This window comes from Symphalangus syndactylus, chromosome 8 (assembly GCF_028878055.3).
Source record: "Symphalangus syndactylus isolate Jambi chromosome 8, NHGRI_mSymSyn1-v2.1_pri, whole genome shotgun sequence".
Taxonomy (NCBI): Eukaryota; Metazoa; Chordata; class Mammalia; order Primates; family Hylobatidae; genus Symphalangus; species Symphalangus syndactylus.
Window position 1 is genome coordinate 110,274,555 of NC_072430.2, and position 13,367 is coordinate 110,287,921.

The following is a 13,367-nucleotide window of genomic DNA, read 5'->3' on the forward strand; positions in this document are numbered from 1 at the left end:
TCAGCTGCTCATCCACCTCCACACTTGAAAGTACTACTAGGTCATTTCACAGTCTTCTTGTTTGCAGTCAGTATTTCCAATTCTTTTTAGTGTTTCCTTCTAGTTATTCAACTAAAAATAATAGAAACGAATGGCTAAATTCAAGATCAAACTCTTCCAGTAATTTCATACCAAGCCCCCTCCTTTTTTTTCCACACTTGAAACCATTTGAAAAATTCCAAAAAATATTTTTTTCCATGACCTTGCCTAGATTTGGCTGTGGCCCAAGAGATAAAAGCCTGTGATAAAGGCTCTTCTGATGGTGCTTCTAAACTCAAGCCAAACCCAGCAAGGAATGAATGGCTCTCAAGTAGCCCAACTTCTTAACGGAGGAGATTTGGCAAAGTTTAGATCAACACCTGAACGTTTGGCTCCTTATTGCAACTTGGATGAACAAACTGAATTGGGAAATTAAGTGTGGTTGGGAAGGGGGACCTTCAGCCAATACTAAATATTAAACTGAATTAAACCGAATTTTGAAGTGCCAAGAAGAATCTCCTTAGTCCTTTGTTATTTATCTTTTACTGAGGTCTCAGTGTTGTATTTCCTGCTGGGATTAAAAGAGAATGGCTGAGAGAAGTTTCTGGAGGCTACTCATCTGAAAAATCCAGCGATTTAACTGGCCCATGGGGTTCAGAAACTTGGAATCAAGTTTAACAAAAGCACTAAGTGGCCAAGAGCCTATCCCAAATAAATCACAGCCCCCAATCCAGGTGTTGAAAATCTACGGCTTACTCTCAGTTCTACTGCTGATTTATTCAATGACTTATTGTGCTTCTCTACCCTCCCTCCTCAATTTCATCTCTAAAGTCAAAGTGATGACACCTGGTACCTGTGAAAATGAAGGATTTCAGTGGTTTCCTGTGTGAAAGAGGCTCTTCGATGCTTGCCTTCAAGGCTGGTTGAAGTGTGGTGGGTTAAGTGGATGCGCTAAGACTGGCTTTCCATGAGGTTTTCTCAGCCCAGCCTCAGTTAACACAGAGGCTTAAAACTATAGGCACAATTTACCCACTTTATCAGTTCCTCAGTCACCAATTAGCAGGACTGAGTCCTGAGCCAAACGGGCAAGTATTGAACACATGGAACCTCATGGGTTCTCTTGACCTGTCCTTTTTGTGGTCTTCTCTTTCTGTGCACACCTTAAAACAAATGGTTTCAGGGAGTGGCCACTCCCAGGAGAGGACAGAGTTAGGGTGAAGAATGGGGCAGTGAGCATCATGGGGCAATGGAGCCCTTTTGTTCAGAAGTTGCCTTGTCTCCCTCAACCATCACCCTCTTCAAAGAGCCCTCATCAGAAAGTCCCTCATACCTTTCTCATTTCCTTCCTGTAAAGACAAGGGAATTCTAGAGGAGAGGAGAGCGTCAGTGCTTACTTTACAGAGGAGCAAACGGAGACCCAGGGAGGTCAATGACTTGTCGAGGCTCTGACACCTGAGGCAGAACCAGATGGGAGGTAGGCATTCCGCCCCCAGCCTAGGGCCCTCCACATCCCACGCCGCTTCCTTCAGTGCAGGGTGATGCTGCCACTGACCAGACTTCTGAGTGCCTCTGCTGCACACTCCAGATGACAACCCTGTCATCAGCTTCAAGCAGGCCTCTTAATCCACTGCTCAGGGTTGGCATGGAAGGGACTCTTCAAAGAAACTAGCACGTTAGTGACCTGAAATGATCTGTGTTCCAGGGCTGTCTTAAATCATTTATCCAAAAGTAACCAGTGGTTTGGGGCAGACTTCTCACTTTCCTGGCCATATTGTGAAGCTCCTTTACAATGCAGGAAGTAAACAGTGTCAAGGCCAATATACTCGCACAATATGCTCTGTGTAGACACAGAGCGAAGGCTGAGAATTTTCTGTAGGAAACTGCAGAAAAGCAAACTAATGAAGGAATGCTAATCCCAAATAATCTTAACTTAGAAGAAGGAAGAAAATGAGGGAGAGAGGAAAGATAAAAAAAAGTGTGTGTGTGTGTGTGTGTGTGTGTGTGTCAGAGAAAGAGAGAGTGAGAGAGAGAATGGAAGGGGCCATGAGAGAGGGCCTTCTTATTTGAGGACTAAATCATGCTCAGTAGGAATTTCCAGGCAGCAGGTTGGAGTGTCTTGGGGGTGTTTCCCCTGAGCAGCATGTGTGGTCTTACATTACCAGGCAGTGTTCCAGGGAGAAGCTTATTTCATTAGAAGAGGTTGGGTTTGTGACTGGATATGGCTGTCCACCCTTTGTGCCGTAGTGTTGCAATGTATTGACAAGCACACTAGAGAATATTTGACTCTTCTAGGGTGGAGGGTGTTTCTGGAACAGTCTTGTGGGGGTGTTTTCATAACTAGCCACCCTGGTCTCTCATTCCAAAAAATCAGGACAGCAGGAGATGAGTGAGACCTTGAATCATGCCTCACCGTGTACCTACTCTGTTTCTCGATGATGCAAAGAGAAGGGACACTGACCAAAATAAGGTGACTTTTTGGCCTGAGACTGATCTCTATATGAAAATGACTAGAGTTTTGTGAAGTTGGGTTGTATTTGTTTTTAAGCAGTAGCTACTGTGCCCATTTGATTACTCAAGCTCTGTAAAACCCCTTCCCGTTATTCATTCAGAGTTGACCTCTTTCTCTCACTGTGCTGATCTGCAACAGCTGGGGAAGGGGATAGGTGTCGGGGATTGGGAGGGCAGAGGTCTGACTCACATAGATATACGCAAGATGGAAGATTTGTGGCAAAGCTAGGCGATCTCTTTGAATTCCTTGATGAGCCTGATACGAATGAGTGCAAGCCAAAAGACAAGAGATCAGGCACCATGTTTGAAAGCATTTCTATCAATCAGACGATAAATGGGACAAAAATCCCCCAACGCCCAACTTGGAGCAGCCTCAATTCCACGGTATCCTCCTCTCCACTCCCACATTTTCCTTCCTGATAGTGGCTCAGGCTCATTTGCCCAATCCCTGCCCTAGACTCCAGCAGCACTTGGAAGTCCTCTCCGCAATGCCTCACTTTCTTTCATGCTAATTTGGCATGGATGAGTCTTCACTTCCCAACCACACTGAAGGGCCTTGATGGTAGACACCTGGTCCCTTACATCTTTATTTTCCAAAGTCGTCAGTTTGTTTCCTGGGCATGCAGTGAGCCCTCTTACTAAGTGGTGTTAGGCTGGTTAGTTGGTTAATGAAAACTGCCCTTTGAAGAACAATGTAATTTAGTTTCCTGCTCTGGGTGATGCCTGTCATGGAAAGCATGAAACCCCAAATTTCAGATCCCCACATCTTCATGTTCATGAGAAGCCCCTCAAAGCCCTACTCCATCAAAGTAGTGAGCCAGTGAAACAGGCAACCAAAGTGTGTATCCAGCCAACGCGGATCTGAGATAAGGCAGACTCTTTTATTTTATTAGAAGGGGGCAGTAGGGATATGGTGGTAGTTACAGTGTCCCAGCCACACCCAAAGAACTTGAATGCAGACTGGGGATCCACCCTGGCCCTAACACAGTATTTGAGAGTAGTATTTGTAGTCAGGCTGACCTGAGACTGAATCCACATGGGGGCCTAGAAGGAAACAGGGTCATGGGAGCACAAAGGTTGAAAGCGGAACTCGTGTGGGTGGTAAGATCCCTTCTTGACCTGCGTTATTCTAGAGGTGTGGCCCATTCCACCCTCCCTAGCCCATCTCACACTCAAAAACACACCCACCCACTAAAACAGAGTCCTGTAAGTTCCTCTTCAAGTTTTCCCCGTTGAAAACAAAATTCTGAGTCCCTGGTTCCTTTCTCCCACTCTCTTCTGATGTCTGCCCTGACTTTGGCAGCTAGGTCCGCCATCCTGTGGCTGCCATTTCCCTTTTCCAGGGAGCTGCGACCTCTACCCTCTGCCTTGGGCTCCTAGCTCATCATTCTACCCCCTGCTTCCCAGAGGCCAGTAGCTTTACCCCTTGGTTTTCCTGGTAGCATCTTACCTGCCACACCTTGCCTTTTCTTTGCTAGAACTACAGGGACCTGATGGGAGAACCACATTCCTTCCTGCCAGCCTCCTAAGGAAACAGGCTGCAGTTTACCTACCAGGCTCAACAGAAAAGGAAAGTGGCCGGCAAAGGGCAAAGACGCTTTTGAGAGAGAGAGAAAGCTCTTAATCAAACACAGATATCAAGAATATTAGCAAGGGGACTAGAGAAAATTGCTATCAAAGTAAACGGTTTTTTGTACAAATGTTCCCTTTATTTGTGTTTTCCCCAGTGTACCATTCTTTCTTTAAGGCTTGGTGAACAGATGCGCTTTTGAAAATGTTGATTAACTTATCCTTTTTTCGACCCCCTTCCCACTCACTCAAACTCAGGGGAGCAGTGATTATATAAAAAGCCAAGTCAAGCCACTGAAGTGTTCTTCTTCACCTTAAGCAGCCTTTGATTCTCCAGGTGCAGAAATCTCAGCTGCATCTGGGCAATTGATTTCATTGAGTCTTAGAAATGGGGCAATTCTTAGGAAATCATCTCATCCAGTCCTCAACCTCCAGAGACAAGAGGCCGTGATCTCCTGTGACAAAATGTTCTCAAAATCATTAGCATCCTTTTACCCTTTTTCCTTTAAGATCAATGCCACATTCACCCCTTTCCAGCCAGTGATCTATGGTATCCTAAGACTTCTTCCCTGAGGGTGTGAGATGGAGCAACATGGCATTCTAGCCTCCAAGAATTCATCACATCCTTGGCAGAAACAAGATCCCTAAAAGCAAGCATAGGATTTGGCCCAGAAGTCACTGGCAGGAGCCCCGTGGTTCTCATCCTAGGCTGATTCACATATTCTTATCCAGTGTTCTGCCTCTTTTACTGGTGAAGATGTTAAGACATATGAGCAGCCCATCAAACCAATTAATTGTTGGAAATGTGACGGTTTTCTTCCATGTTGGGTTTTGTTTTTTTCATATGGAAAAAAACCCTGTGGGTTGACTTTCACAAGCTCGATTTGATCCCTGTGACAAACACCACCTGCCTCTTGTTGATTCATGTTCACATCTCCCTTCCAAGGAAACAACCTGCTCTGTCGGGGCCTGGAGGAGAATGCAGGGAATGGGTGTTGAGGTTGGGAGGCTGGCGTGGCCTGCAGGTGCCAGTTGCTGTGCTTTAAACATGCCAGGAATGGGCTGGAGTTATGGAGGATTAGTGCCACGTGGCATCAATCTTTTCAAGTGGGGTCTTGGCAAGTTGTTTTGTGCATCCCTTACTAGTGACCGAGGGGGATGAGAATGTGCTTTAGCACTTTGGCCAGAAATGAGGAAGACTTCTAACATGATTGAAACCATGGCCTCCAGGAAAAGACTGAATTTCAAGTGTGACAGTGATGGATCAATGCTCAGTTCAGATCATGGTCAAGTAGATCTTCCCTGAGATGTAGTGCTGATGAAGGAAGCTTTCGGGATGGTCTAAAGTTCTTTTTCTCCCTCTTGTCTGATACTTCAGCCATTTGGGATTTTGATCTTCTTTTAAGCCTGGATTTTTGGATTTCAATTTATAGTAGTGACTTCAAGATTGTTTATCTGACTTGGTGGAACAAAACTCTGAGAGGGCCATACACATTCACTGGGGCTGTCTTGAGCTGACAGCTTGGAAAGGCACAATTAGCTTGTGAGATAGGAAGAAATGATAAGATGCTGCTCTTTGCCATGCATTTGATGTTCTTTATTAATGTTTTACCATTTTAGACAGATAATTTTCAGTGATTCTGATTTCTATAAGTTGGACAGCACAGTGAATAGAGAGACCTGTATTATCACCCTCCCAAATTATCATGAAAAAGAAAAAGATAGTGCTAATACTGGAGAAAACTCATAGTAAATTAACTTAGCCTGGCTAGTCAGATTGGGTGCCCATCTTTGATCTATTCTAAACCACGAAGAAAGCTAATAGGAAAAATAGACTTGGGAAGGATGAGAAATACTAGCACAGATATGTGAAAGTCAACAGGCATTATGACATGCCTTCCATTTCTGCTCTTAAATTAAAACATATAATGATGAAACAAGACTTCCTTAAACTACCATATGTTTACATGAAATCCGGAGGAGAAAGACTCTGATGCTTTTGTGCTCACTGAGATGTGTGCCTATGAAGCAGTGCAGCATGCTACACTAAATGGACATCCCAGTAAAGGCAGCTGCTGTTGGGCATAAGATGCCATTGAAGGTGCCTTAAATGAAACCTGTGTTCCTAATGAATGCCAGTCATTAAAAAGGCACAGTGGCAGGGGTTGCTTGGCACTGAAGACCCAGAGTTTCTTCTTATTTCTGTGTTACTGGTTGTGGTTGGAGGAAGATACAGGTCATCTGAAGGAGAACAATCAAGTAATGTCCATACTGAATGATCTAGAAGTGGAGGTGATTCTCTAGCTGCCTGCCAGAATGGGGAGTCATTCTCGTAAAGATTGCCTCCCTGCCTTTTAGCCATGGTGATAGAACTTGTTATTAACTTGTTTTGATTTTCTTTATATTATAGTGGACATCCCAGAAATACATGACAGAGAAGGATATGAAGATGAAATTGATGGTGAGTATTGTTATGATTTAGCAGATAATCGTGAAATTCAAGTTTGGTTATAAAGATGCCAACAAAAATAATGCTCAGGGTATCGGAGGGCGAAAATTTAGAACTATCAGTCAGAAATATATAAAAGAATCTGGAGAAAAATGAGGGAACCATCAATGGATCTGTCAGGGTCAACTTTAGAGGTTTAGAAAGTTCATTGAGTTCCTCTGCCTAATCTGAAACAGATCCCCTCTTTCCAGTAACTTTTTACCTGGATGGACTTCAAATCTGAATAAACCCTTTACAAGTGAAAGATCAGCTCCTCTGTATGTGTCATTGCCTGAATCTTTTGACCTTCTCCCAAAAATGGCCTGAGTGAATGAGCATAATGTGAATATTCTCCCAGACCTGCTGTGGTTTCTGGTTCCCTGGCTTGGGGGAAACCTTCCTCACACTATTCAAGATTCCAATTTGGAGCTTGTTGCAAGATTTCAGTTTCTTTTTCACACTGACCGTCTCGTATCTTTATATTTATTCCAAGTTCTATTTTTCCACTGCAAACACATATACTTCAAGAGGCTAGAGGGCCGCTGAGCAAATATGTAGATGTAATTTCTTCCCTCAACTCAGAATAGCACAGGTCTCTCTCTGGGCTTCTCTGAGTACCGGAGTTGATCTCCAACAGACTCAACAGCCAGATTCCACTTAAAGAATAACTGTAGACTAAGATTGATGCATTTAAGAGGAATAGTTTATAGAGCAGCTGCTTTTAACCTGCCTTTAATCAGAAACTTCATGCGTAGTTATAGAAACTGGAGCGACTAACCCAAACAGCACCTTGTTAACTGACTGCAGACTCTCCCTGCAAAACCCAGTCCAACACTCCTTTTATGGGCAAAAGTGCATGACCAACCTACATGGAGAGATTGCAGTAGATCAGGCAGAGGCGCACTGGGATGGAGTAGAAAGGGCAATGGGTAAGGAGGCAGAAAGCCTGATCTCCATTCCTGCTTTAACTGCTTGCTAAGCCTGTGACCTGGAGTGAGTTACCTAGTCGTCGCCTAATTTCTTTAAACCTCAGTTTCCTCACCTATTAAAATATATATAATATCCTGCCTTCTTCTTGAGATTATTAGGATATTTCAAAAAATGATGCCCAGATGTGGGCATGCCTTGGCCACAGTGTAGAAACGTAATTAGATTAGTCCGCTAGGGCTTCCAGAACAGAGCACCACTGACTGGGTGGCTTACAACAGACATACATTTTCTCACAGTTCTGGAGGCTAGAAATGTAAGATCAAGGTGTGGACAGGGTTGGTTCCTTCTGAGGGCTGTAAGAAAGGATCTATTCTAGCTCTCTCTCCTTGGCTTGGAGATGGCCATTTTCCTGTTCATACGATGTTCTCTCATGTGTGTGTCTCAGAATTTCCCCTTTTTCTAAGGATACCACTCTTATCGGATAAAGGTCCACCCTCATGACCTTATTTTAACTTGATAACCTCTGTAAAGGCCTTATCTCCAAATAAGGTGGTGAGGGTTAGGACTTCGATATGAATTTAAGTGGCTGGGAGGGGGGATACAGTTCAACCCGTAACAATAAGGCATGATGCCTTATTATTAAAGGAGGTCTGATGGCTGGGAAAAATCTGCTCCTTATATGGCCAGGAATGCCAAATTAGGAAACTCATCATGTGCAAATAGTCCCAGACTGTCCTTTCATTAGCTTGAGGAGGTTGGAAAGGAGGGATGTAGAGGTCGCCTTGAACACAAGACCATCCCAGGTGCTGCAGAGCCACCCCAAAGGTGCTGTTAAAATCAGAGCTTACCTAATGTAAGTCAAATTATTTAAATATCAGATACTTAGTACTTACTATGTGCCAGACACCAAGCACTTTACAAATATTTGTTCATGTAATCCTCCTAACAACCCAGTTGAGGCAGATTTTACTATTATCCCCATTTCAAAGAGGAGAAAACTGAAGCAAAGAGAGGTTCAATAGCTTGCCCAAAGTTACACGGCTAGGATGTGGCGAGGCTGGGCTTTGAACCCAGGCAATCTAATTCCAGAGCCTCTGCTGCTAACTGCTGTGCTCTGAAGAGCCTCTGGGCTGGGGAGGCTCAGTCACTTCACCCTGACATAGGCAGTACCTGCAATCTCTCATGAATTGTATGTATCGCAGATGAATACGAGGTGGACTGGAGCAATTCTTCTTCTGCAACCTCAGGGTCTGGCGCCCCCTCGACCGACAAAGAAAAAAGCTGGCTATACACGCTGGATCCCATCCTCATCACCATCATCGCCATGAGCTCACTGGGCGTCCTCCTGGGGGCCACCTGTGCAGGCCTCCTGCTCTACTGCACCTGTTCCTACTCGGGCCTGAGCTCCCGAAGCTGCACCACACTGGAGAACTACAACTTCGAGCTCTACGATGGCCTTAAGCACAAGGTCAAGATGAACCATCAGAAGTGCTGCTCCGAGGCATGATGGATTGCACCTGAATCCTACCTGACGTTTCATTCCAGCAAGAGGGGCTGGGGAAGATTACATTTTTTTTTCCTTTGGAAACTGAATGCCATAATCTCGATCAAACCGATCCAGAATACCGAAGGTATGGACAGGACAGAAAAGCGAGTCACAGGAGGAAGGGAGATGCAGCCACACAGGGGATGATTACCCCCCCAGGACCGCGGTGGCTAAGTCATTGCAGGAACGGGGCCATGTTCTCTGCTGGGACAAAACAGGAGCTCATCTCTTTGGGGTCACAGTTCTATTTTGTTTGTGAGTTTGTATTATTATTATTATTATTTTATTTCTTTGGTCTGTGAGCACTCAAAGAGGCAGAAGAGGAGAATGACTTTTCCAGAATAGAAGCGGAGCAGTGATCATTATTCTCCGCTTTCTCTTTCTAATCAACACTTGAAAAGCAAAGCGTCTTTTCAGCCTTTCCATCTTTACAAATAAAACTCAAAAAAGCCGTCCAGCTTATCCCATCCTCTGATTGTCTTATGACTTAAGGGATTTACTGTGGTGTAGGTTCTGCCAGCCAACCCTACAAGCTGCCATTTCCAGTCCTAGCATTTAAGTAGGATGTTGTTGCCTTTAACTTTTTTTATCCAGGGGAAAATTGCCATTTTAGGGTCAGCATGAACAGCTCTTTCTTGTATGCGATTTAAAACAAACCGGAAAGGAAACTTCACACGTCAAAATCCATAGAAGTGCCGGGACGAGCCTTAAAGTGCTTTGTGAGTGAATAGGAGCCATTCGCTAATTCTAGACCCACAGAGTCTGGTGGTGGGGCTTCCCTTGTGGGGCTTCTGGTGGTGGTTTTGCCTTTTCTTTTCCCTGCTCCATGTTCTTCTAAAACATATACATATATACACACACATACACATATTCTTCAGGTCTCTAAGCCCCTGGAAGCAGCATTGTGTGATATTTTCAAAGGCAGGGGAAAATAGAGGGAAAAATAGAGACTATTGGTATGTTCTCCCCATTAGTGAGATATTGTAACTGGTCACCACTGGACGGGAAGGAGAACAGTGGACAGGGAAACAGAAGCCCAACCTCTGTGATCATATGAGGGCCAAGGCTGAGCAGTGTAGACAGAGACCCTTTGAAATGCATTTGTCTCTCAAATAGACTAGTAAACACCGACTTCTCCCTTGGGTTACAAACACCATTTCAACCTTTCAGGAGAGTCAGAGCCAGGATGTACAAGAACTGATTTTAACCAGAAGTCCGCAAGTACTGTGGACAAGAATGCTTAACCATGCTGCTTCAGCCTTGAGAGACATAGGTTCTTACACATATGCACACACGCATACACACATGCACACACGCACGCACGCATGCACACCAATTTATGTGTTTTTTATTAAGTGCCTTGAAAAAATGAAGAAAAATGTATTTTCCCTCTATGTAAAAATTAGTGAATATCTTACGAATTAAGGCATCCTCTTTCCCTAACCCCGATGGCTCCATTCCCAAGTACCCCAACTCACTGCTGATCCTACTAAAGGAATGACCCCTTCTACCCGAGTGGTAGTCATAGCCCTAGATGACTCTCAACTACTCTTCAAAGGGAGGCATCAGGAATAGAATGAAACTGTGTGAAGGATAAGATTGTTCGCATCAAGATCCAAATCTTGATTTCATATTAACGCCTAAGGATTGCCTGTGTGCTGGAAATATATTTGAAACTCAACCAGTATGCCCAGCCTATTGCATATCAATGTCAGACCATTTTTGCTGCTGTGGTCACCCATGATTTCATTTGTCTTATACCCAGGTGAAAGGGGAAGGGTGAATGGGACTGGCTGGTTCCTTTAAATGTTAACTTATGGAAATGCTAGTTCAAATGGTAATGTCACAGTGTTTTGTATGCAGAGAGCAAGAGTTCAACCAACAGCTATTTATTCATGTGTGTATGTCTTTGCTGCTTTGAGTTCTCTGTATCTACTGTGTATGTGAATGGTCATGTGGGACTCAGTGGTGGTGTTGTGACTTTGACCTAGGGTCCGAGTGTCACAGCTGATCTTGGCACTCAGCACTCATTGGCACAGTGGTAGTTAGAGGTGAAAAGTAGAGCTGTCAAGCCCAAGGACTTAGCTTTAGGGCTCCCCCTGAGTTGGGCCCGCAGCAGAAGCAAGATTTTAACTAGCCCCTTTCCTCTTCACCCTCCCATGATGCACAGTGTTCAGAAAGCTGGTAAGTCCTAGGGATTTCCAGAAGTAGCCTGCAGAAGAAGATAAGTTGGAAAGTCACTCCACGGGTCCTGATGCTGTCATGCCCAGTGAGCCATTTTACAGTTCTCCAAAGTCTAGCCCTGTCTCAGACCTTCACTTCACCTGTAAGTTATGTACAACTCAACCTGCATCCCTCTAAAAGTCCTATATCCATATTCACCATTGGCTAATTTGAGGTCCTAAGTGGGCCTTGAATGCTAAACAGAAGCAGGGTATGCAGGGCTACATGTAGATACCTCACCAAGGCTGGAGGCTGGTCTGTCCTAAGACAGAAAGAAAGACAGCTGGGCCCAATTTTGACTTGGTGAGGGGACACCTTGGTGTGTTTGTTATCTTTACCTGTGGGTAGGCTAGCTGACCCATCTCGAGTCATTCCCTTTGGGAAACCCCACTCCCAGTATTGATCTCCTTTTTGCCTTGTACTAAATGACACATTACCTCCATGCTCTCCTGGACTAGGCGGTCAACAGGGCCACAGGGTTGCTTTCTGTCTTTGGTGGGGCAGGGGAGTTGACAGGGATGAGGGTCCAAGGAATAAGCATGAATGACAAGAAAACAAGAGAAAGAGTTAACCTGTCACATAGCAGGTTAACTTTTCCAGGGTTTGCAGTTAAAGGTATTCGACCATTCGCTGGCTGAGCCAGATCACGGGAACTTGAGAGCTTTTACTGTGATTCTTCAATGTAAAAAATAAACAACAATGTCAAACTGTGTTTATATGATTTGTATAAAGCCTTTTTAAGATTACTATTTAAATAAACATTATACCAGAGATATTTTTCTGCATCGTGGTTTATTTTTTTTTTTCTGCATTGTCTTTATTGGAGACAAACAGATCTGGGATAAGGGTGACCAAATTGTCTCACTTTGCCTGAGACTTTTTCAGGTTTTTAGCACTGAATGTACTGTTGAAATAGGATAGTTCCCTCAACCCCTTCACAGGACTCATGATAGGGTGGATTGCTTACTCAGCCTGCAGCTCTCAACCCCTTGTGGGAGAGGGAGAACACAGGAGAGCAGGTGCAGAGGCCAGGATGAGCATTTTTGGGCAACCAGCAGGAGCAGAACTCTGTGCGGGCCCGCGGCAGAGTCTAGGGGTTGCCCGTGACCCCTGGAGCCCCAGAGGGCCTGTGTTACAGTGCACTCTTTTAGCTTTGCCATCCATGGATGGCTTAAGTGTTAAACAGCTCAGTGTAGGGTCAAGATGACAGCCTCTTGCACCCGCACTCAGGCTCTTGTCTAGCATCCAGGAGGAATGAGGTTTCACAAATTTGAGGTTGGTGAATGTGGAGGATTTTATTGAGTGGTGGAAGTGGCTCTCAATGGAATGGGGAGCTGGAAAGGGGATGGAGTGGGAAGGTGGTCTTCCCCTGGAGTTTGGGCATCCCTAGCCAAACCCTTCTCCGAGATCCCATTATCAAGCTGTCCCTCTGAAGTCAAGCTGCTTCTCTCCAACATCTGGCTGCTGCTTCTCTCCTTCTCTGCTACTCTGCTGCTCTGCTGGTGGGGCCTGGTGTTTTCTATAGGTACAGGATGGGGGACAGGGCAGGCCAGGGTGGTTTTGGAAAAGGTAACATTCAGGCAGGAAAACAAGAATGTATGTTCTCACTTTGGGCCGCAGGTACCAAAGAAGAGGGTGGTACCCTTACCAGATACCACCCTCTTCTACCCAGTATTTCCCTGCCTCCTGTCCATATCACTGTGTCCTGGAAAACCCTTTGTCTGAGTGAGCTTGGTATAACAGGCTACCACAGACTTGGTGGCTTAAACAACAGACATACATTTCTTACAGTTCTGATGGCTGGGAAGTCCAAGATCAAGGCACCAACAGATTCAGTGTCTGACGAGGGCTCTCTTCCTAGCTTTTAGATGGCTGCCTTCTCTCTGTGTGCTCACCTGGCCTTTCCATAGATAGAGATCTTTCTGTCTTCTTCTTCTAATAAGAGCACTAATCCCATCATGAGGGTGGGACTTAATGACCCACCTCATGACCTAATCTAAACATAATTACCTCCCAAAGGCCCCAAATCCTAATACCATCAAAATGGTAGTTGAGGCTTTGATGTATGAATTTTAGAAGGACACA

The 13,367-nt window shown here is 44.8% G+C and overlaps 1 protein-coding gene across 7 annotated transcripts in view; it reads left to right on the forward strand.

The window, feature by feature from the left end:
* NRP2 (neuropilin 2) overlaps window positions 1–12,051 on the forward strand; it is a 115,610-nt gene extending 103,559 nt beyond the window's left edge. For 6 of the 7 annotated variants that reach the window (XM_063645019.1, XM_063645018.1, XM_055290340.2 and 3 more), the window contains 2 exons: window positions 6,506–6,556; window positions 8,716–12,051. In XM_063645019.1, coding sequence (XP_063501089.1) covers window positions 6,506–6,556; window positions 8,716–9,020 — 356 coding nt within the window. In that variant the 3' untranslated portion in view covers window positions 9,021–12,051. The remainder of the gene's footprint in view (window positions 1–6,505; window positions 6,557–8,715) is intronic. The other variant, XM_055290342.2, reaches the window with a different exon arrangement.
* Window positions 12,052–13,367: the final 1,316 nt, after the last annotated feature.